This window comes from Carlito syrichta, unplaced genomic scaffold (genome assembly GCF_000164805.1).
Source record: "Carlito syrichta isolate Samal-C Ts95f unplaced genomic scaffold, Tarsius_syrichta-2.0.1 Scaffold307242, whole genome shotgun sequence".
Taxonomy (NCBI): Eukaryota; Metazoa; Chordata; class Mammalia; order Primates; family Tarsiidae; genus Carlito; species Carlito syrichta.
The window spans coordinates 196,107-221,300 of record NW_007251338.1 but is presented as its reverse complement, the minus strand read 5'-3'; the positions used below and the strand labels follow the sequence as shown (position 1 = coordinate 221,300).

At 48.5% G+C, this 25,194-nt stretch overlaps 1 protein-coding gene across 5 annotated transcripts in view; it reads left to right on the top strand.

Moving 5' to 3' along the window:
- Positions 1-25,194, top strand: part of PKNOX2 (PBX/knotted 1 homeobox 2) — a 214,059-nt gene that overhangs the window by 173,932 nt on the left and 14,933 nt on the right. For all 5 annotated transcript variants that reach the window (XM_008064251.2, XM_021715647.1, XM_008064252.1 and 2 more), the window contains 4 exons: positions 1,917-2,105; positions 15,020-15,149; positions 15,613-15,710; positions 16,522-16,641. In XM_008064251.2, the coding sequence (XP_008062442.1) occupies positions 1,917-2,105; positions 15,020-15,149; positions 15,613-15,710; positions 16,522-16,641 (537 nt within the window). The remainder of the gene's footprint in view (positions 1-1,916; positions 2,106-15,019; positions 15,150-15,612; positions 15,711-16,521; positions 16,642-25,194) is intronic.

Below are 25,194 nucleotides of genomic sequence, written 5' to 3'. Positions count from 1 at the left end.
CCCAGCAGGTCGAGGCTGCAGTGGCCCGGAGCGGCCACTGCACTCCAGTCTGGGTGACAGAGTGAGACTCCAACTCAAAAAAAAATAAAATAAAAGGTTTATATTTTTATGTATTATATTTATGTCTTTAATTCTTTTGAGTTAATTTTTATATAAAGTATGATACTTAAATCAAAGATTTTTAAAAATATAGATATCCAATTGCTTCAGCACCATTTGAATAACCTCCAGTTGAAAAGTACTTTGGCAATATTTATTATGAGCCATAAGAATGTTCATAGCTGGCTGGGCTCAGTGGCTCAGCCTGTAATCCCACCCCTGGGAGGCCGAGGTTAGTGAATTGCCTGAGCCCGCCGGTTCGAGACCCACCTGGGCAACTTGGCGAGACTTCATCTCTACAATAAATCAAAAAAATTAGCTGTGTGTGGTAGCGTGTGCCTGTAGTTCCAGCTACTTGGAAGGCTAAGGTGGAAGGATCTCCGGAGCCCAGCAGGTCGAGGCTGCGGTGGTCAGGAGCGTGCCACTGCACTCCAGTCTGGGTGACAGAGTGAGACTCCAACTCAAAAGAAAAAAAAAAAAAGAATGTTCATAGCTTTTTTTCCTGTCATGTCTGGGAATTCATCCTAAAGACATAATGCAGAAATATTTTTGTTAAGCTTATAAGCTTAGAAAACATCCACTATAGTATTTTTATAAGGTTGAAAAATTGGAAATAATCTAAATACTTAACAATAGGGGACTGGTTAAGTATGGCACACACATGGAGTAATATGCAACACTTTAAAATATATATTTACTCAATAACTTTCATGCATTTAGCAAATATTTACTCAGTATCCATATGTGTTGGTGCTGAAGATAACATGGTGAGCAAATTAGACATCATCCCTGCCTTCTCAAAGCTCACAATGTAGAAGAGAGGATAGGGAAAACAATTCTGGCACTTAGAAAACTACATTTGACAAGAAGCAGGAAATAAAACTGTGTGTACCAGGTTATTAAAACTATGTTAAAATATATGCACATGGAAAAAACAAAATCATGGTTGTTGGGTGATTGGATCAACGGCAGTTTTTTCACCCACTGTTTTCCCTACTTTCCCTAGTATTTTCTTTTTATTACGATAACAATAATAAAGATAAAAGTTTCAATCGCAAAATAGTTCCTTCCCATGGAAAGGTTAGGAATGTCCATTTTAAGAGGCAACAGGCACACGTACAACAGTCCAAAGGGTACAGTAAAGGCCACGACAGACTGTTAGGTATCTAGTGCCCAGTTAAGTCATGCTGGATTATTCAGTCAGTCAGCAAGTATCAATGGAGCGTCCACAAGGTAACCTGTATCACATGAAGCACTCAGAATAAGTGCTTAAGAATAGACGGTCCCTGACCTCTTGGAGCACTTGCAAGAAACTCTGATCTCAGTCTTCCTTATGCTTGTTCAGTACTTCACACTTCGCAGCGTGCTGTCATGTACCTCCCCACATATGATACTCTCAACAAACCTGTAAAGTTGTTAGGGCGAGTATAATTATCCCATTTGTTAGACACTAAGACGCAGAGAGCTTAAGCAACTTGCCCAAGGTCACACAGATAGTAAATGGCAGGCCCAGGGCTTGGACCTGGCCTTCTATCTCTAAGGCCAGTGCTGTTCTCAGAATACAAGAACAGCTGTGATAACAGAGGGCTCAAAGCAAGAAAATAATCAGCAGAGAACCATAACTAGAATTTAAATCATAGGGATGAGAAAGCACGTGCCTATCGTTTCTCGGCCTTTTGGCTAAGACTGAGTGTAGAAAACATGTGTCCAGGGCAAGGGATGGGCTCCCCTCCCCCAGCGTGTTTAAGGCTGTGGATCCAAGCAGCAAGGGGAATGTGACACAAACACTTGGGCTTATCGCTCTTCCCTTTCCCCAGATGGTGAAGGCAATCCAGGTCCTGAGAATCCACCTGCTGGAGCTGGAGAAAGTCAACGAACTCTGCAAGGACTTTTGTAACCGTTACATCACCTGCCTCAAAACCAAGATGCACAGCGATAACCTGCTCAGGAATGACCTCGGGGGACCCTACTCTCCCAACCAGCCCTCCATCAACCTTCACTCACAGGTAACACACAGAGCCGGGTCCTACCTCTTAAGCAGGCTCATAAGCCAGGAGTAGAGGAGGGTCTCTCGGGGACGTTCAGATTAAACTCATTGGATCCTTTCATCACGTGGGCTCTCCTCTCACCCATTCCTTTTTATACCCATCAGGCAGCACAGTTCCCTTTTTGCACAGACTCCACCATGCCAGGGCATCAGTGTTCCTCAGAAAATTACCAGATCTGAGAGGGACAATGTCCAAAGTAACTGCTGGCTTCCCGACCCAAGATATCCCAATAAATGAGAGTTAAGAAGAAGGAAAGCCTTCCTGGAGGATGAACTGGGAAGAGGCCCAGATGTCCGAGAGCCCTATAGGCTTCTCAAAAGAGTTGCAGCTTGCTGAGTTCTCTGTTCCTGGGAAGGAGAGTTTGGGGAGGGTCATCATTCTGTGGATCCTGCCCTCCTAACAGGTGAAATCAGCTTTCCTGATCATTCTCTAGGCACTCACCCTACCCCAACACCCCTGTCCCCCTGAGGTTCAGGGCCACTGTGCCTGTCACCTTAAGCCATTCCTTTCCAAGACTTGCCTGCCACCTTCACTCTGGGAACTGGGAAATGCAGAAATAGTGACTCCACATTTGGAGTATGAATGGGCTCTTCACTCCATTCCAGGGCAGAGTTTTTCTAAAACCTACAAACTAAGTCCGCTGCCTGGCAATACCTTCTCATCCAACTCACTGGCATGTGCATAAGCCACAGGCTCACCACTTTGGTTCCCCTTCCACTGAGTTCCTGAGTCCAGGACAGAAACATAGGGGGGTCCCCCAAGAGGCTTCCAGTAGTCTCTTCTCATTGGACAATCAGGCATGTGGGTATGGGAAAACTTTCTAAGAATGAGTGGTAAGAGGTGCTGGAAAGAAACAGTGCCTAAGGAATCTGTGCTGTTTAGTCAGTAGGCCTCCAAGAAACAACCCACATACTCTGTCTCTCCAGATTGGTGGAGGCAAGGTACTATGGGACAGGCTGACCTCCAGAAGGCCAGCCATCCTTGCACATTTTGACAACAAACACCAAAGATACATTCAGTGTCACATTAACCCCGCCCCAGTGGTATCTTTGTGAGTCTTGACAGTAAGTACTGCCCAGGACAGGGGGCAAGAAGTTTATTTCCTCTTCCTATGACTTGAAATCACCAAATCACTTTATTACAGATCTAAAAACAGCTACCCAGGCTTCTGCTTGCTAATATTCTCTTGAAATAGACTCATTCCTTCAGAGTCTTATTGTACTTTCCCTTATGATCAAAATTAGCAAGAAACTTGCATAAAAGAGGACAATAATTGCTCAACGAGCATCTCGTTTGTAATTTATTAGTTTCTATTATTGTGGGTTACCATGGTGATGCTGCGCAGTCCCGGTGATGGGAGAGATGCAAGATAGGAGCTGAGGAGGCTGTGAGGCCTCACCAAATGGAGATGCACATTTTTATCAGTAATTTTCATGAAAATAATAAGTGAGGAGTTAATGAGATGGAAAGCCATCCTGTGGCTATTGTGAATTTTTTTTAAGTGTTGATCTAATTAGAATGCATCGGTCAGGAAAAGTAATGAGGATTTAGTGCCTCACAGAGATGTGAGGATCATATCAGAAAATTAGCACAAGTCTTTGGAAATAATCAGGTCCTTGGAGAGGCACTGGATTTCCCCTCCTGGGCCTTCCAACTCTACCTTGAGCTCTGGAGCTGGGGGTGTACCAGGGTAGTGGGGGAAGGAAGGAAGGGCAGAGGATTTAGCAGCCACTGCGGCCCCCTCAGGGTTGGGATCTGAGGCTGACAGGTCGGACTGCAGGAACAGGGTCACTGGAGGGGTGGGGCTTGCAGAGAAGGGCAACATGGGCCCTTGGAGGGTTAAGAGCTCAGAGATGCTGTCTGAGAAAATCAGTCCCCCTGGGGAATCCCAGCACTCAGTGCCTTGGAGCTTTGAGGAAAGAGGAAGGAACTTTGATTCCTATCACTGGAAGCATCGGATCTCTGCCTGCGGTTGAAACTGGCCCTGGGGTAGCCACTGCTGAAAGGCTTCTGATCTGGGAAAGTGGGAAAGTAGAACTCAGACGGTGGGGGCGGGGGGGGGAGTGTTGAACACACCAAGAAATAGAGGAAGGACACTTAGTGAGGTATTCCTACTTGTATTATTCAAACATGTCCCTTCATTTTCTCTGACTGCCACCACCTGCTTCGTTCAGCCTTGGGGGGAGGGTAAATGAGGTAATTACACACTGGAGACTGCAGAGGCTCCTAACTACTCTGCTGTCTTCTCTGGCCATCCCTCAGCCCACCCACACACCCACGCGGCCTAAGCTTCTGCTGCTGGGTTTGTCTTCCTAACCTCCCTCATGTCATTCTCCTGCTCAGAAACCCTGCTTACCCCGCCCCCACTCCCACCCCCAGCTTTCACATCCGTTCTCCTGACATTCAAGGCCCTTCTAGGTCTTGACTTCAGCCTCCATTTCTGGGCCAATCAGATTGCTTGAGGTGCTGCCACCCTTCTTACATGCCTGTCGGTTTGGGGGACACTTCCCCAGGACGAACGGCACTTCTCTGCAGCCTCTTCCCCTAGGGCAGTCACAAGGCTCCTTGCCCACGGTGCCTCCCTGATACCCTCATCAAGAATGGGCTTTTCCTGCTTTTAACTAACTGCCAGAGCACGCTGAGCAACTGATAACGGCAAATATCATCTGTGACTTTATAGTACAGATGCTTGTGTATTTTCCTCTCCTAGGTAGCACTTTTTGAGTGGAGACAGTATTTTATATATTTGAAATCACCAAATCACTTTATTACAGGTCTAAAAACAGCTGCCCAGGCTTCTGCATGCTGATATTCTCTTGAAATAGATTCATTCCTTTATAGTCTTATTGCACTTTCCCACGTGATCTCTGCAGTGGCTACCACAGGTCTTGTGCATGATAGATGACCAGTAGGTATTTGTTAAAAGACGTAATGCAATGAGAGAGAGAAAGCGTGCTAAAGAAGAAAAGCAGAAATAGAAAGAAAGATAAAAAGGAAAAGAAAGACAAATATGGAGAGTCAGCATTCAGGAGGGACGTAGAGACAGACTGAAGAACTGGAGGAAAAGAACAATAAAGAGAAACAGACAGGGTGATACAGTGACCCAGGAAAGAGGAGATGATGTAGAGAAAAATGGAGGCAGAAAGAGAGATGGAAAGAGGCATGGTAGCAATAGTGAGATGGAGAAAGTGAAGAAACAATGGATGTAGCTCAGTGCACAGTCCAGGGTACACAGAGGAGGTGAAGGTCAGTAGGACATACCACATGCTGTCCTCATTTACATTCCCAGGTCAGGCTCCTGCCACTGTCCCACTGAGGTAGGGGCAAGGGTTTGCAAGGGCTCTTCCAGTACTGGCAAGGATTGGGAGTCAGACTTTTTTTTTTGGAGTCTCCGTCGCCCAGGCTGGAGTGCAGTGGCATGCTCAGGGCAACCCAGTGTCGACCTGCTGGGCTCAGGTGATCCTTCCACCTCAGCCTTTCAAGTAGCTGGAACTACAGGCAAGTTTCCCAGGCTGTTCTCCAACCCGTGGGCTCAGGCAATTCCCTCACCTCGGCCTCCCAAAGTGCTGGGATTACAGGTTTGAGCCACCACGCCTGGCCAGCCAGAGACTTTCAGTGCAGAAGGCAGGTCTGGGCTTCAGAACACAGGAGCCACGATGGGAGAGGAGAGAGAAAAGGAGTGTCTGTGTGTTCACGTGCATGTGTATGTGTGTGTGTGCGCGTGCATGGGTGAACAGGCACGTGCATTTGTCATGGTCCAACCTTAATCTCCCCAGCCTGAAATAGCCGCCCTGAGCGCCAGCCTGGCCTGGGGAGGGGTGTCTCCCCTCTGGAACATGATCCTCCGGATCAACATTCCAACCGCCTGCCAGCTTTGTTGCAAACTGCTGGCTCATGGTTTTCCCCATGTGCTAATCATCCAGCCTTGTGTTGCAAAGCGGGAGACGTTTCTGTTTTCAAATTGGTACCCCCACTCCTAGATGCCATGCCGTGTCCTCCATCTAGCCCTATGGGTTGAACATACTCCCGCCTGGCCTTCCATTTCTCTATGTGAGTCTTCTCTGCGGGACTGGAAGGAAGGTGGGAGAAGGGGAGACTCCCCTACCAAGCAGGGAAGTAAGGGACTTGGGTCACAACTAGTCCTTCCCGCCCTCTAGAAACCCATCCTGCGCTGTCGGTACCCAATGACACCCAGACTTCCTACTCCTCAGAGCCCAGGCTCCTTGCAGGGGTAGCAGTCTCAGAAATAGACTCATTTTAAGCTGCAACTCCGGACTCTCCCTTCCTTTCTAGCAGGCACAGACTGAACCATTCCACTAGAGAGAACCTCACTCAAGTATTAATTTGTCCTGAAATGCATCCCTCTTTCTCTATAGAGATTTAAGCCTCAGCTCTATTCCAGACAAATTGGGCTGAGCCACAGTTCTCACTCAATCACCAAGCATTTGGAGGCACTTACTGTATGCACTGTGCTAGGTCCTGTGGGGGAAAAAACACAAGCGATGTCCAGAAGGAGCACCCAGTCTCAGTGGAAGGGAGCTATGAGCCACACACAAAGATCTAAATAAATTTTGTCAGTCACAGAATGTGCAGGGTCGGGAGTACTGAGGAAAGGAACAGCCAAAGAGATGAGAAAGGAGCCACGGGAAGGGCTCCTGGATCAGGCAGTCTGCACACGTGGCTGGAGATTGCCCCAGCCACCACTCAGCATCCTTCCTCCTCCCCGAGGGAGATACCAGTCCCCAGACCAGGTATGAACACCTCCCATCCAGGGTTTGTTCCTGCCCAGAGACAGGATAAACACATGTCAGTGTGGAGTAGAGAGGCTAGCAGGAGGACTTTTGCCCACTGTGACTGGAGAAGTTGCCAATCCACTGACTTTGGAAGGACCTCCTGGGGGAGGGGACAATTCAGGCAGGCTTGGGGAGAGTTAGTAGCCTATTTGGCAGCTCTAAAGGTGAGTGCTATTACTGTGGTGAGACATCTGGGAGAAGGCGATGAGCAGAGAGAGCCTGTCTGAATCCCTGGAGACAAAGAGATGGGTGGAGGGTGGAGCAGCCATTCATTCATGCATCGTTTATCCTTTGAGCACCTCTTGAGCCTAATGACCTCTGAGGGCTTAAAGATGGATGTGGCACAGTCCCTGACCTCAAAATGCAGTGACGGAGTATCTTGCAGCCACATTTGTGGGGGTTATGTTTTGAGGTTGATAGCGATGGCTAACTGCTAAAGATTTTAAAGGCAGTGGAAAATGTAGGCAATGGGGTCAGAACTGGAGACATATCAGAGACCAATCAGTCATGTATCCACATCTTGTACTGCTCAAAGAAGAACTGGCAGAGGGAGGGTATGCATTTACTGAGCTCCCTCACTGCAAGATGTGCATTATTATCCCATCTTACATCCAAGGGAAGAGAAGCTGAGAGAAGTTAAGACATGGGCTCAGTGGGACACATTGGCTCACGCCTATAATCCCAGCACTCTGGGAGGCAGAGGCGAGAGGATTGCCTGAGCCCAGGGATTCAAGACCAGCCTGAGCAACATGGTGAGACCTCGTCTCTACAATAAATTTTAAAAATTAGCCAGGTGTGGTGGCATGTGCCTGTAGTTTGAGCTGCTTGGAAGGCTGAGGCAGAAGGATCGCCTGAGCCCAGCAGGTCCAGGCTGTGGTGGCTGTGAGTGTGCCACTGCACTCCAGTCTGGGTGACAGAGTGAGACTCCAACTCAAAAAAAGAAAAAAGACACAGGCTTAAGGCCATAGACCTAGTAAGTGGAAGAGTCCGGGATGAATTAATCCAGAACCTAGGCTCCTCTTGCTATATGGTGATACTTTTTTGTGACACATAGGAAGGAGAACCAGGGGTCTTGGCTATAGTTCAGGGATTTAGGGACTAGAGAGGAAGAAACCAATTGCTGGGAAGGAAGAATTTGGATTTGCCAATAAATTGAAAATCAGGAGAAGAAAGGTACAAAGTGGACCTAATTCTGAGATGCTGGGCTTAGCAGGCCAGCTACCTCTCTTCAGCTCTGAGTCTCCCTAACAGAATAGGAAGGGTGAGGCTCCCTAACAGAATAGGAAGGGGACTAATCAATGCATGCCTTCCTGGGAAGAATGGAACTTGCCTATTAACCTACAAGAAGTTTTACATTTCCAAGATTGGCAGGAGGCTGAGGGGTTGGGGGCCCCAGTCAATGCTCTAGAGGCTCTGCCAAGTGTCCAAGCATCCGGAGGACTTGACTAGTGAGTTTAAGGCTGGGTGGAGCAAGAGAAGGTAATCTACCCTGGAAGAATCACCACCTAGATGGAAAGGGGGCACTCCCAGGCATAAGTGGCAAAAAGTTGGGTTCATGCTGCCTGCCCTCGGTATCAAAGCTGTCTCTTCTGCCGGTTTCTAGCCCCCAGCCCTCCATCCAGGGGCCAGGAGACAGAGGGCGGTCCTTCCCGCTAGGCTAGTGAAACCTGAGCGCTTCTCTCTTCTGAGAAGGAATGTTCCTTAAGTGCAGCAGCTGCTTCTTGTCCCCACAGGCCAGAACTGCCTTTGCCTTGAGACTAAAGCCCCCAACAGGAGTGGAAGGAGAACTGGATTAGGTGGCTTGTTTACATGTGCTTGGCTTTCCTGAGTTTGGGAATCTAGCTTTCTTGGTCTAAGATAAGATCTTGGCTCTGCCAGAATAGAAGGATGCTGCCTGGAAGGGGTGTGTGGGGACAGGGTAACACGCGCGCGCATACACACACACACACACACACACACACACACACACACATACACACACACACACACACGAATACATTCTCTCCCACTCCAGGCCAAAGCCCAGTCAAACCACACATTAAGCAAGCATTTACCATTCACTTAGCACTGTGCTAGGCAGTTTTAGGAAATTAACAGAAAAAAACCTGCAGCCTCTTTCCCTCAAAAAACCTGCAGCCAAGCTGGGGAAAGAAGACACCTGCATAAGAAGGAACGGTTCTGCGGTGTGTCCAATATGTAAGGCATATGGGGAGCATGGAAGAGTCAAAAGGATGGACCATGCGTGCCCTGGACAAGCTTTCCAGAAGGGAGGCACTCAGACCCGGCCCCCACTCTTCCCCGCCCCCCGCCCCCAGGCAAGGTAGGCAAGAGCCAACCTCCTGGGAGGCTTTGGTGAGCATGGTCTGAGTCAGTGGATCAGCAGAGACCCCTAGTGGCCAGGGGGAGCATGGCAGGTTAGGGCTAGGCTCTGCGTTGCCCCCACTCCCTCCACCCACTCATCCCGCACCTAGCCTCCCACAGAATAAGCCTTGGGGAATGGCACTGTGTTTTCTACAATCGTCAGCGGGAAGGACCTTTGCAAGGTAGTTCATTTCCTTGTTTCACAGGCATCCTAGTAAGAAAAATTCCACCTACTTCCCGGCCACCGCAGCCTCAACCTACTGGGCTCCGGCGATCCTTCCGCCTCAGCCTTCCGAGTAGCCGGGATTACAGGCGCGCACTACCACGCCCGGCTGATTTTTTTATTTAATGTAGAGATGAGGTCTCGCCAAGTTGCCCAGGCGGGTCTCGAACCCGCGGGCTCAGGCGCCTAATTCACTCACCTCAGCCTCCCAAAAGCTCGGGATTACAGGCTGAGCCACCGAGCCCGGCTCACGCACACACTTCTAAAACATCCCACAGCCTTTCACTGTTTCTTAGCAAGGTCTTCCTTTCAACAAGTCATCTTTTTTGTGTGTGTTCCAAAATGAGATTTGAGGAAAACCCCCTGTGACCACTGAGGTCTCGGAAAGAATAAGTGATAGACACGGGGCCAGGTGCTACCACTGACCCTGTGGGTGGTGCTCAGGGGGCACTAGCACTCAGCCATTCCAAACCCCACCTCCCTGCCTTGCTCTCCCCTTCTGAGAGGCTCTGCCCCTTCGGAGAGGATCTGACAGGCTCTTTGCCTCTGTGTCTCAAGCAAACAGCGCACAAGGAACAGGAGTGGGTCAGCTTCCTGGATGCCTGTGGAGCCCAGGTTGTTAGTTTCCATCAAATTCCCAGATTCCACACAGTTCCTAAGGGACTTGGGGGCACCATTGTCCGGCTCCTGGTGGAACAAGGCAAAGAGTTCTTGGGCTGGGTAACCAGCTCTCAGCCCCTGGTTCCTGGACAATTCCAGCAGGGATGTGAGGCTCTGGATGCTGAAAAGCATCACTAGAATTGAGCTTCTCACATCTGTCTGGGTGCTAAGGGGCCTAAGAGGGAGCAGCTCTACTTGGGTCTAGACAGAGCAGCATCCACCTGGGCTTGGAGTCTGATAAGCCTCATGGAGAAGCTGCTGAGAAACTAATAATACTATGTGCTCAGCCAACATATGCTCCCCCATGGGCTTCCACTGTTGCCGTAGTAGCTCCTTAGAAAGCACCTATAGACTGTTTCCAGTCAGAGCCCCATTATCTCCATTCTATGGAGCTGGAGACTGAGGCTCAACTGGAAATTGCAGCCAGGTGGAATCGCAGAGCTAGTCTGAGACAGAAACGATGCTTAGAATCCTGGGCCTTGGCTGTGACCTAGTAACATTTTAAGCAGGCAGGCAGGAGTGAAGGGGGCACGTGGTAAAGTTCGTGCCACTCTGCGTGTGCAACCTCGGCTGAGTCTCTGCTGTTGCTAAGTAAAGAACCCAAGTGGCTCGAGGACTTCAAGGACAGGTTTTTAAATCCAGTTGTGCTACTCCCTAGTTGAGTGACCTTAGCCAAGAGAAGTGGGAAATAAATTACTAGATGGCTAAATGTGCCAGGCACTGTGCTCGCATTGGATCCTGACTGTCTGACCCCAAAGCACATAGGTCTTTCCATGTGAGCAACGATCCTACTTTCAGAGCCAGAGGACTTAGGTCTGAAGCACAGCTATTTGAGTCTGGGAAGTCACTTCCATTCTCTTGGTCTCATCTCTTCAGGCAAATGGAATAGTCTGTCTCCTGCTGACCCCAGGAGGTGATGGTGAGATTAAAATGAAATAACATGGTGAAAGAATACTCTCTAATATTCAGTGTGTATGGTAAATAGATCTTTGGGACCATCTGAGGGAGGTTTTTAAAAATACAGACTGGCCGGGTATGGTGACTTATACCTATAGTCCCAGAACTTTATGAGTCCAAGGCAGGAGGGTCGCTTGAGGCCGGGAATTTGAGACCAGCCCAGGCAACAGAGCAAGACCCCATTTTTACAATTTTTTTTTTCAATTAATCAGGCTTGTGCACACTCCTGAGTCCCAGCTATTCAGGAGGCTGAGACAAGAGGATCACTTGAGCCCAGAATTCAAGACTGCAGTGAGCTGTGATCATGCCATTGCTACTTCAGCCTGGGTGACAGAGCAAGACTCTGCCTCTAAAAAAATTAAAATTAAAAATCAAAATACAGATTTCTGGGTCGGATTCAGTGGCCCTGTGAATCTGTGTCTTTAAAAACACTCTAGTACTCAGGCAGGTTTGTGAAACTGCTTATGTTTGCAGATTTAAGAGAGGAATACCATTTGCCCTGACCTCGGGGATGCTGAGTTTTTGCTTCCTCCTACTTGCCCCAGCTAAGACGTTGCCAGCCCTGGCCCTGCCCATGGTCTCTACCGCTGAAGTTTTTTATTCCATTCCTTTGCTGATATAACTTGGCTGCCTCTCAACACCTTCCAGCCAAATATCCAGAAAAGGGGGAGAAGGGTAGGAAAGAGAAGGATCTGATCAAATATACAGATTGCCTTTCGCTGTCCAAACAGGGTAAGCTGGCATGGAGGATGCCCTAGCCACAGGGTAGAGAACCAGCCAGAGCTGAGTAAGCAGATGAAGCATCCAGGTGGTAATTCACCCTTCTGCCTTTGGTTTGTTCACAAGGTGTTTTGGTTGAATCCCAAGGGACACATCTTGTATTGATTTTCCTAACTTTGCTTGTATCTGCCTAACCTTGCTGGGGACTTCTTTGGGGTGAAGAAATCTGGAACAACTTTTTATGTTTGAAACTTCAAATGCCCCTAGCAAAAAAGGACTACTTTAGCATGAATGGTTCCAAACGAGATTACTGAAAAGTCACTTCTACTGGCTTTAGGGTGAATGGCATGGAGGTACCCACTGTTCCACTAAAGTTACCTTCCACGTTTGCTTTAGCTTCCAATAGCATCGGAGCATCCTGTGAACACGGCAGGCTGGGATGTTGGAATGAAGGGAGCTCAATCTTGGAGCAGCCTCATCGCTGAAAACTCAGGCTTTGAGGGCCCCTGGGTGCCATCACTGGCCAGACGCATTTTATAAATAAGGAGCAAACGCCCACAGAAGGGTCATGACTTGACTCCCAGACTGATCATCTTTCTTCTGGTATCCACACTGCTTCTGGACTTCTGGTTGTTTTCATCTGTTTGCCTTGCCTCCAAAGACCATTGCTTGAACCCCCATAATCCAAGGAGCACTTTGCAGCCCAGAACCTGACACAACATATGTGTTGGGTATTTGTGGATTAGGGAGAGCTGATCCTGTGGCTACTAACCGACTGTGTGGCCATAGGCAAGTCATGGTCTCTAAAATGCAGTGCCTTGTTTGTACCTCGAGAAGTTGAAATACATGGCTTGTGAGGGCTCTTCCAATTTCTAGGCTTCTGCATGTCAGACTCCAACTTTAGACTTCAAGTGCATGAACGGGAAGGCCAAGAGTCTGCTTAAAGGTTAACGCTCACTGGCTGGGAGGTTCTCACAGAGCCCCAGGAAGAGCTGCCCCTCCCTTCCCTAAGGTCACAGCAGTGGAGATGAGCCAAGAATAGACGCAAGGCCTCCTCCTGACGCACCCCTCCAGAGGAGCCAGCCCAAGAGGCCCAGTGCGGCAGGTGGGCGGGAGGCGGGAGAGCTTGGCTTCACGTCTCCTGGTGCTGCTTATTTATAGGAGATACTCCTCCAGCTCTTGGGCCAGAGACAATCTGGGAGGGTAAAAAAGGCAGCTCTGGAGGAGAAGCCAAGGGGGATTTAATCAGCTGAATCCAGTCGATGTATAAATCAGTGCTGACTTCCACTTCCTGATAGGCTCTGCCAATTTCCATGGTGCCAGGGTCTGGGAAGAGTTCATCATGGCTGTCCCCTGGGGCTATGACACTTTTCCTTTGTCTGTTGCTACAGGCAGGCAGTCATTGGCTCAAGGTTTCCTCCAAGCACAGGTTTCTCTCCTCGCTCTAAACCATAGGCTTTCCCTGGAGGTTGAAGACCCAAGTTCCTTCAAGTCCTAAAAAACAAAAGCTAGGAAGCTGGGGGCCTTCTTTTTTCCTCTGTTTCATCTATTTTCTTGACTATTTATGTCTCCAAATCTTTGCAGTTCATGCCCTATGATTCCAGCATTCGGGCACAGGAATGTCACCTAAATGACTGTTGGACCTGCCTACTGGTTCATGCCCCGTTTGCAGATGAGGAACCGTGATTGGGAGGAGCTAAGAAGACCCAGGCCGGTCTCCTAAGGCTCCTTCCTCGACATCTCATTCCTGACCTGACCTTTCTTGCTTGTCTCCAAACCTAGAGACATTGACACACATCCCATACATCCCATTCCTTCCTCACAAACTCCCTCGGAGCACCCAGCCACCAAGCTCAGGCTCCCCAGAAAGCAGGGTGGGCTTGTTACTCCTTCTTGGAGGCCTCAACATCAAGTGCAAGGACTTTTCACCCAGCTGTTAAATGGGAATGGTGAAGGGAGCAAAGAGCCAGGGGGAGAAAATGTCTTCCTAGCTGTCTTGGCTACTGCAAAGACTAACAGCAAGGACTACCTGCTGGATGGCAATGTGGGGCAAGGGACATTCTGTGTCCAGTGGAACTCTGTGCTGAGAGCCTGAGAAAGAGAAAAGAGTTGATTTATAGGCGATACTCAATAAGTGCTGAAGGTGGCTGGGGCTGAGGCTTGTGTGAGGTACCTTGAGAAGACAGGCTATGCAAGGGCTATGGCGGCTTTATATTTTTTAACAAATATTTTAGTATCCTGAACTAGGTGCTATGGATACAAAGGTAAAACACTAGGGACTGCTTTGTGGGTGGAGCATAGTGTAATCAAGGCTGTCACGGAGGTATGTGAGGAAGAGACATGGAGGGGTGGGGAGGGAAGGGGAAAGCATCTGGAGATAAGTGAGTCTGCAGGATGAATAGTGCCAGCCAGGTGAAGCCAATTTCTCAGCCTGGTTAGAATCCCCTGAGGAACTTCTTAAAATCCAGAGCCCAGGATGCACCCCTGACGAATTAAATTAGAATCTCTGGGGTTGGGGCCAGGCACAGTGGCTCATGCCTATAATCTCAGCACTTTGGGAAGCTGAGGTGAGAGGATCACTTTGAGGCCAGGAGTTTGACACCAGCCTGGGCAACATAGCAGGGCCCCATCTCTACAAAAAAAAAAAAAAAATTTAAATTAGTGGAGCACGGTGGCATGTGCCTGTGGTTCTAGCTACTTGAGAGGCTTGAATCCAGGAGGTCGAGGCTGCAGTGAGCTATGACTGTGCCACTGCACTCTAGCCTGGGTGACAAAGCAAAATCTTGTCAATAAATAAATTAATAAATAAATCTTTGGGGTTGGAATCCAGGCATCATTATTGGAGGTTTCAAAGAGTAGTCAAAGAGGAGACCACTGGTTTATCAAAGATAACTTGTGTCTCAGGTTTGTAGGAGAATGGAATGGTTAAATGGATGACTACTTTTGTTCTTTGGGATTTTTTTTTCTTTTAATATTGAGCCTTCTTATTCACTCTTTCTAGGAAGCTGTGTGAATTGCCTCCTGGATTTGGGTCTGGGGAGGAGCAGGAAGGAGGGAGGAGGGAAGGCAGGAAGGGGAAAGGCAAGAGGAGGACTTTGGGGCTGTCGCATTTAAGCTCTCAGTGACACTGTCACAAACCACGCCTCCCTCACTGCCAGGACCTCCTGCAGAATTCCCCCAATTCCATGTCTGGAGTCTCCAATAACCCCCAGGGGATTGTGGTCCCAGCCTCAGCGCTCCAGCAGGGCAACATCGCCATGACAACCGTCAACTCACAAGTCGTGTCAGGTCGGTGCAGGGTATGGGCTGGGGATTGTGGGGAACACCGTGGGAGGAGAACGGGTGGCCCCGAGGAGGTTCCAGGGGTGGGGAGGTATCCTCTAACAAGGGTGGGCCTCCTAGCTCAGTTTTTTAAATGAAAATGTCCTGTAAGTTCATAGATGGTTAGCACCAAGACCCAGTTGTGAAGGTTTGGAACAAATGTGGGTCAAATTCTCATGCACCCCCAAAAGGCCAAGTAAGGCTATTGTCCCTTCCCCCAAACACTTCTCATCAGAGGCTCTGCTCTCAGTTCTGGGCATCATCCTCCACCCACTGACTCCTCCCCTAAAGTGGACCAACCAGAACCATACCAGAAAGTTCCAGCACAGAGGGTCTTTACAAGTGACTGCCAAGGAAACTGGGAACCCTGCTTGCCCTCACGCCTAGCCACTCTCATGGCAGGGGACCCCAAAACTGGTTGTCTCCTCAGGTGGAGCCTTATACCAACCGGTTACCATGGTAACCTCCCAGGGTCAGGTGGTCACCCAAGCAATCCCCCAGGGAGCCATCCAGATCCAGAACACACAGGTGAGTGTGCGTGTGGGTGTGTGCACACGTGCATGGGTGTGGGGTAGAGCACTCATTGCTTCTTATCTGCTTGGCACTTGACACGATAACTCGTTTAATCTTCATTCTTCCTCTGAGAGGAATCATTACCCTTACTTTACAGATAAGAAGCTGGGCCTTGGAAAGGTTTTATCAGCTCCTGGGATTTTGCTGCCTCCTGGGGTTACATCAAAGGAGCCTGCACTTCCTATTCCTGGTCTCCAGACTGAGCCACCCTGTGCCTCAGTGGTACAGAGTGCACACACAAAGGAAGAATAGAAAGAGCCAAGTCAGAGGCATGAGATCTGACATTAACTCTGTGATCTTGGAGAAGTCACCTAACCTCTCTGGGCCTCAGAGTTCTTATCAATAAAAGGGGATTCTTACCAACTGCACACAGCCCAGCCAACCTATAGGGCTGTTGTGAGGTTGAAGCACGGTAGTGGATAGGAAAGTGCTTTGCAAACTGTGAAGTACCATAGAAATGCTAATAACTACTAGATGGCTTTTGGCAAGTTTATATATTCTATACTCTCTGCATAGCCTGTTTCCTCTCTCCCTCCCCTCCCCTCCTCCCCCTCCCTGTCCTTACTGCCTTCTTTCCTCACCCAAGCCTCACCTCCATTCTCTGAGGGGCTGGTGTGGGGTGAGAGGGAAAGGCCACCTCCCCAGGGCCCTAAGAATAGTTGGGAAGAGGGTTGGCAGCCAGAGCCTGCCGTCTCTATGGCAACAAGTCCCTAGCCGCTAGCCTCACAGGCTGCTGATGCTGATTTTCTCTCCACGTGCCCTGAAGGTTAACCTTGACCTCACCTCCCTCCTGGACAATGAGGATAAGAAGTCCAAGAACAAACGAGGAGTCTTGCCCAAGCATGCCACCAATATAATGCGTTCTTGGCTCTTCCAGCATCTCATGGTGAGTGTGTGTCCTGGGGGTGTGGAGTCACGGCGTGGGGTATGAATAACCCGCCTCGTGGGTACCAGCCTCTGCTGTCAGCTCCAAACCCACACAGGGTGCGGCCTTGGAGAGAGCTCTTTGACAGGAATAGCATGTAGGGGCCAGGCTGGTGTGGGGGCTTCAGTGGACTTAAAGCTGGGAGACTTTCTCTAGCACCTGCTGCCACGACTGCCCCGAAAAAGTGTGACACGTGAGGTAATGGGGATAAGCATATTCTGAAGAGTTAAGTATTGGGCAGGTGTACAACACTGTTTCGTGAACAGAGTGAGGTTCAGGGATGTGGTGCCTGGTCCAGAGCCCCCCTCCTGCCGGCGGGCATACTCACTGTGCCTTTCTCCCAAGGATGAACACGTTAACTCTGCCAGGACTCCTCAGTCCTCACCGCTGGGGGAGCACAGTACAGTGTAGGGGAAGGTGGTTGAAAGTACTCCCTCTGAAGGGATGATTGAGGCTGGAATCCAGGCTCTTCAAGTTCAGCTTGAGGGTGCAGAACTGCCGTCACAAGCCTCAGTTGCTTTCTTTTTAAAGTGACCCACTGCCATAGGTTTAAATGGAGTGTGATAAAGTGCCTACTGTGTGCACATAACATGATGGTCATTATGTGTTTGTCTGCAGTGTTAATTGCAAAAGACAAACCTTTGGTTGCATGTCAGGAAAGACTTCAAAACTGTAATCCCCTAGCACCCGTTTCAAGGTTGTAGCAATAACTAAAGGTCAGTGACTGAGTCTGCACTGAGTGTGTGTGTGTGTGTGTGTGTGTGTGTGTGTGTCGTGGGAAGGGGAGGTAGATGCTGTGCTCACTGGTGGGCTTCCAGCAGCCTGCAAGCTTCTGGCCCAGCATGTCAGAATGTACAGACACAGATACAAGACAAATTTCAAGGGACTGAGGACAGGACATACCCAGAGTACTGTAGGAAGAATCAAGAGTAAGGGGAAATCATTCTTCAGAGAGAATGAGAAATCAAATGAGTCATGGAGATTAATCCAATCAGTTAGGCAACCAACAGTCCTTTATTTGAAATAGGGGAGCCTTCAGAAGCCAAGGAGACTAGGCCTAGGCAGTGATTCTCAGACTTTAGTGGAAGCAAAAGGTTGGCTGGATCCTAGGGGCTTTGACTTGGAAATCTTGACCCTGTATAACCAGCAGTCAGGAAGGACTACCCTATAGTAAGAAACATGGGCCAGAGTTCTATATCTCCCCCACAAGTACCCACTCAGCTCTAAGGAATGGGGGCTGTCACAGTGCTTTGCTGAATGTGCACTTTTGAAAGCACTGACTGGTTTGGACACCTAGAGTTTTTTACATTAGAGAGCTAATTTGGAGAGAAGGGACTGGAAAGCTGTGGGTTAAGGTGAGGAGAGGAGGCTGGAGAGGACCCTCCCCATTCCCTGTACTGAGCTTAAGGGATGAAGCCAGGGGCTCAGGGGCAGGTCCAGCCTCGGGCTTCTAAGGAGCAGTTCTGATTCAGTGGCTGGAGTTTGTGGTGGAGATGCCCAGGTCTCCTGCCTGTTCTGGTTTTCCAAGTTGATAGAGAGTCAGTGGGCTCAGATGCACTCAGTGCCCTGTGAGTCTAGTGTCTAAGCTACAGCTTCCAGCCTTCCTGTGGGAGGAGGGGCTACCCAGGGAAGGATGCAACTCTGTGCACTGACCTGTCATAACCAGGATGGGAGCAGCACAGCCAACACTCAACCTCCTCTAGCGCTAAATCCAGCTCTACTCATTGTGGTGGGGCAATGTATAATGGTAGCACTGTGGGTATGGTAGAAAGCCCATGGCTGTTGAAGCAGCTAAACCTGGGTTCAAGTACAGGCATTGCCTCTGACTCTACCATGGCCACACTCACCTCTTGTGAAAGTTATGATGAAGTGATGAAATAATTGCAAGGACTCAGCACACTGAGGTGCTTAATAAATGTCAGTTCCCTTTCCTCCCCACTTCCCAGCCCATTCATCTTTGAAGGCCAATGTAAACACACTTACAGCCTCATTTTGGAGGGAGGAGAAAAAGCAAATGTAGAGAAGGGTGGAAGTTGCAAGGGGAGTTTTCCTGCCCACGAACCCAGGCATCCAGGCCAGCACCTCTCATTGACTCCCATCATCCCATTCTGTGGGCTCCTCCTTCAGCTACCTTCTACTCCCCATTTACAGCTTACCCCTGGGGGTTGCTAACCTGAAACTGGAGATTCACCCACCTCCATCCCTCCTGGCTGTGCCTCGCCTCCTATTTGGGACCTCAGGTTGCCTCCTGCCCTCTCACCCTTTTCCTTGTGAGCCTCTCCACAAGTCAGGATCTTTTCTGTCCATTCCAAGGTCAGTTCCTTGGGAAGGCAGAGGAGGGAGAGATGGAGAACAGAGAGGAGGTAGTGGTAGCTGAGCACAAAGCAGAAAGGAAGGATCCAGCTTGACTCTATAAAAAGGATTTGTGGCCGGGTGTGGTGGCTCATGCCTGTAATCCTAGCACTTTGGGAGGCCAAGGCAAGAGGGCTGCTTGAGCCCAGGAGTTTGAGACCACAGCAAGACCTTGTCTGTACAAAAAAATTAGCCAGGCTTGGCGGTGTGCACCTGTAGTTCCAGCTACTTAGGAGACTGAGACGGAAGGATCGTCTGAGCTCAGGAGGTCGAGGATACAGTGAGCTGTGATGGTGCTACTGCACTCCAGCCTGGGTAACAAAGTGAGACTCTGACTCAAAAAAAAAAAAGGGACAACATGGAAGACCTGCTGAAAAGCACGAGGAAGAGCTTTCTGTCCATATTTTCCCACCAACCCCTACTGTCCTCTCCAGCTCAGGAGTGTGCTTAGGGGCAATGCCATTAATAAAGCACTCAGCCGGGCTCGGTGGCTCAGCCTGTAATCCCACGCCTTTGGGAGGCTGAGGTAGGTAGATTGCCTGAGTCTGCGGGTTGAGACCCCACAGGGCAACTTGGCGAGACCTCATCTCTACCATAAATCAAAATTAGCTGGGTGTGGTAGTGTGTGCCTGTAGTTCCAGCTACTCCAAAGGCTGAGGCAGAAGGATCGCCAGAGCCCAGCAGGTCGAGGCTGCGCTCCAGTCTGGGCGACCGAGTAAGACTCCAACTCAAAAAAATAAAAAATAAATAAAGCACTCAGCATTGGCAGAATCTCCCCCAATTAATGCCTTCATCGCCATGGCCTCAAGAGATGAGAAGGGAGTGGCCACTGGGCCTCTGAAGTCAGAATGCAGAACTTCTGGACTGAAGGAGAGGAAGAGAATGGGAAGTCCAGGCTACTCTAGGGAAACAAGCCCACCATGGCTGTCCCCGGCACACCAAGCCTGAACCACACAGCCTACACATGTAGTCACACACACCCGCAAGCCCCAGCTTCGGGAAATAGCCTGCAAAGGATCTTCATAACCCGGCACAGCGGAAACAAGACAGGCTTTGAGGCCAGACAGATCGGGATAAGAATCGAGGCTCTCCCACTAGCTGTGTGATCACTCTGATTCCATTTCTTTGAAAAAAGAAGATAAGACTTATTTCCCATGATTGTGAAAATTAAATGAGATAACATATATAAAGTGACAGGCCTGGCACAGAGTCAGATAGTCAGCACTTATGAAATAAATGCCCTTTGAACATTCTAGAAAAATGGACCAGGAGCAAGTTTTTGAGACTGAGTTTCAAAATTTGTGAAAATTAATTAGAGGTGGCCAGGCTCGGTGGCTCAGCCTGTAATCCCGCGCCTTTGGGAGCCTTAGGTGAGTGGATTGCCTGAGCCCACGGGTTCGAGACCCGCCTGGGCAGACGAGACCTCATCTCTACAATAAAATTAAAAAATTAGCCAGGTGTGGTAGCACGTGCCTGTAATTCCGGCTACTCGGAAGGCTGAGGCGGAAGGATCACCGGAGCCCAGCAGGTCGAGGCTGCAGTGGCTGGGAGTATTTATTCTTCGTGTGTGTATCCATTTTTCATGTTTAAACTTCAGTCACCTTCAAAGTACTCTCTGTTTAATGCAACACACCTATGAGACACTTTTTCCACTGCTTAAAACAGTTTTTGAACTTGACTATTTTGATGGCTTTTAGTGCTTCTGCTGTTTTTTGTTTCACCTCTTTCACATCAGCAAAGCGTTCCCCTTTGAGAACGTTTTTATCCAGGGAAACAAAGAAAAGTCACTCGGAACGAGATCAGATGACTGGGGAGGGTGGAGCATGGAGGTTATGCCAGTTTTGGTCAAAAACTGTTGAACACTCAGCATTGTATGGGCACAAGCATTGTTATGGTGGAGGAACCAGTCACCTGTTTGCCATAAAAAAAATTCACCGAAGCCAAATGCAGCTTCTCACAACAATGCTAGCTGATATACTGATGCCGATGAGTTCCTAGAAGACTTAGCTAGCAGGAAAAGCCTGTACCACAAGGGACCCGCCCTCCAAAAGATAATTTCAGATTTTTTTTAGTCCTCCCTCATAAGTGTGTGCCTGGCTTATACCTTTGACTCTTGTACATGTCTCAAGAATAAGGATCATGTATTGTATTCTTCTATGAGTTCTACAGTATTGAGTCCCAAGGTATGGGCCATTATACTATTTATTAAGTATTGCTCCCAAAAAGGGTTTCTATGGTGAAATAAGTTTGGAAAAATCTGGGTTATGCAAAACTTAGCCTATTTCTTTATTCTTAGTGTAGCGGGGTCATGGTGAATTTGCAAGAGGGGTGAGATTTGAATCACTTCCCAAACTTATTTGACTGCTTCAAATTTCCCTTGTTTTCATTGTTGCTCTGCAAAACAACTCTGAGACTGTAGTTCTTGAGAAATACAGCTCTGTGGTGACACCACACGGGGCAGATAGTAGCTGCTTGGCTTTAGGAAAGAAGAGTAAGAAAATTATGAAGCAGGGTTCCGTGGATGTTCTCATAGATAGTGCAGCTAATTTGTTGCTTGATTTTTTGGAAGAGTTGGTTTACAAAGGAACAGCCATTTGAAAAGTATACTTTATATTACTTTAAGAAACTACAGGTGTGCGCTACCACACCCGGCTAATTTTTGATTTATTGTAAAGATGAGGTCTCGGCAAGTTGCCCAGGCGGGTCTTGAACCCTCGGGCTCAGGCAGTCCACTCACCTCAGCCTCCCAAAGCGTGGGATTACAAGCTGAGCCATCAAGCCTGGCTTGTCGTTTTACTTGTATAAACTTCTTGTAACATATATAAATCCCATCTTTATTTAAAATGGAATAGGAACTCTAACATTTGGGGACGAATCTGCCTATAGGATCTCTCTAGATATTTATGATGTATTCCAATCCTTTACATTTGTCTCATCTACTACTCAGCATTTTAAAGTAAATTTGAGTCTTAAGTCTTTCTAAACCTTTTTAGTTTTTTTGGCCCTTTCTTTTTATACTCGTACTTCATTCATTTACAGAATAGTTCATTAAATTATGCTAATTACAATAATATGTAGAATTGGCATGAGCCAGTCTGGATACAAACAGGGCTGGCTTCCAAATAAGCAGATAATTTGTCTGGTCAGCATTCCACAGAGTGGAGGGCTCATCTCAACATTCAGGGACCTCCGAACAGCAGTTCTGATAGTTTACTGAAGAACTGAAAAGAGCATTGGATAACCTGCAAACGTGCTGCACAGAGATTGGTTCTGAGCACTTCCATTGTAAATACTGGTTTTTCCTCTTGTCTTCTTTCCTTCAGGCAGAAGTTAGTGTTCTTTGGTTCCTTCTGTACTGTGTCACTTCTACTGTTCTATGGCATTAACAGCTGCAGAAATGTATTCAGATGATAGAAAGCTCCTGAGATGGAGGTAAAAATCCCAAAGCCTTTTTGCAAATCTGCTGCAGTGAGATTGGGATGGTTTCATCCACTTAGTGTTTGCTCTGAGTCTCTGAAGAATCCAGTGACCTTTTCTTGCTATTGCATCACAGCTGAAAGAAGCTAAACTCGAGCTGGAAGCAATGATTCCGTAGCAAACCCAGGTCAGGTGAGCCCCTGGCAGAAGGTCCTTCCACGGAGGATAGAGAGGCCCTGTTTCTCTCCCTGGCATCTCCCCATCCCCTTCTGCTCCAGATCCCAGTGCTGTCCTGACCTGCCAAACAGTTCTGCTCATTTCCATCCAAAAACATGACGGCTCACTGTGTTGCTGCCACCCAAGCATATGAGCACCTTTACAGAATATCATGGAGAAGAAACCAGGCTCCAGGAGACCCCGCCATCCACCAAAGGAGCTACATGAACCACTGTGGTGTACCTGATTCTGTGCTAAGCACTTCTTTTTTTTTTGAGTTGGAGTCTCACTCTGTCGCCCAGACTGGAGTGCAGTGGCCGCTCCCAGCCACCACAGCCTCGACCTACTGGGCTCAGGTGATCCTCTTGCCTCAGCCTTCCAAGTAGCCAGAATTACAGATGCACGCTACTGTGCCCAGCTAATTTTGTTTATTTATTGCAGAGACGAGGTCTCGTCAAGTTGCCTGGGCAGGTCTCGAACCCGTGGGCTCAGGCAATCCACTCGCCTTGGCCTCCCAAAGTGCTGGGATTACAGGCTGAGCCACCGAGCCCGGCCTGTGCTAAGCACTTTAAAGCACCATCTCATTTAACCCACACAACCACCCTAGGAGGAGGTAATAGTGTTGTCCTCATCTTACCAGTGACAAAACTGAGACTTAAAGAAGACAACTCACCTTGCAAGGTCACACGGATGATAAGGTCGCACAGGATTTGAACCTAGATCTGTGTAGCTTGTTGCTCTTATCTCTTACCCACTCAGCTCTACTGCCTGCAGCAGACAGTTCTCAGCTCCCATGCAGTCTAGGCAAAGCCAAAGGGAACCCCAACTTCAACTGAGCTGCAGAAGTTCAGTCCTGGGAGAGGTGTAGGAATTGTACATCCCTGGCCCCAGTGGCCCCAGTTTTCAGACCTCACAGCAATGCTGCCTTGGGACCTCTCCCCCATCCCCACCCATCACAGTCATAAGCCTGGTATGGCATCTGGCAGCACCTGCCACCCACCACCCCACCTTCCACCAATCATGCACAGCTGAGGGTCTTGCTCCAGGGCCCTTGTGTGAACTCTGCTGTAGTTATGGAAGCTAATCGCACAAGAGACACCCGGGGCCTTCTCTGTATGACTTTTTAGATTGAAACCCAATTCACATATCATAAAATTCACCCTTTTAAATGTATGATTCAGTGTCTGTTAGTATATTTATAAAGTTGTGGCATCATCACCACCATCTAATTCTAAAATATTTCCACCACAACAAAAATAAATCCCATACTCACTGGTCATCACTCTCCAGCCCCTAGCAACCACAAATCCACTTTCTGTCTCTGTGGATTGGCTTATTCCAGATACTTCACATGAATGGAATCATGTAACATGTTGTCCTTGTGTCTAGCTTCTTTCACTTAATACAATGTAGTAATATTTCATTCCATTTTGTGACTGAATATTATTCCATTGTATAGATATACCACATTTTGTTTATTCACTCATCTGTTGATGGACATTTGGATTGTCTCCACCATTTGGCTAATAAGCAGTGGTGCCATGAACGCTGGTATATTCCACATGATTCTGAGCCTGTCATTGTCTTAGAAATTCTATCAGATTCCTGGCTGTCCTCCCCATAGCCCGAGAGCCTCACATGCTGGGCTTATTCCATCTGGGGATCTGGGGAAAAACAGAACTGCGACATACTTACCTGGGTACAGCTTGTGCCCTCACGGGACTCCTGGCCAAAGAGGAGGGCACATGGAGGTGAAGTCCAGCCAGCTGTCTCTGTGCCTCAGTATGGCCTTCAGTCACTCAACAATCCTTGTTTGCCTCACCACCTCCCCTGAGCAGGGCATTGTGTTAAGTCTTGAAGGGATTACAGGCAGCCCTCTGTATCCATAGGTTTGGCATCCATGGATTCAACCATCTTGGATGAAAATATTCCCCCCAAAATGGATGACTGTGTCTGTACTGTACAAACTTGCTTTTTGTCAGTATTCCCTAAGCAATATAGTAAGACAACTATTTACATGGCATTTATATTGTGTTAGGTACTATAAGTAATCTAGAGATGATTTAAAGTATAAGGGAGGATGTGCGTGTAGGTTATATGCGGGTACAATGCCATTTTATATAGGGCCATAAGCATCTGTGGATTGTGATATCCACAAGGGGTTCTGGAACCAATCCCCTGAGGATACTGAGGGACGACTGTATATGGATCTGTCTCTGCCAAGGACCCACCTACAGAATCCACCCACACACCTGACTCAGGAATGCTGATGTTTCTCAGAAACCATGTAGTGCTGGGCTCGGTGGCTCAGCCTATAATCCCAGCACTTTGGGAGGCTGAGGCTAGTGGATTGCCTGAGCCCACGGGTTTGAGAACAACCCCAGGCAACTTGGCGAGACCTCATCTCTACAATAAATCAAAAATTAGCCAGGCGGTAGTGCACATCTATAGTTCCAGCTACTTGGAAGTCTGAGGCAGAAGGATCACTGGAGCCCAGCAGGTCGATGCTGGGGTGGCCGTGAGTGTGCC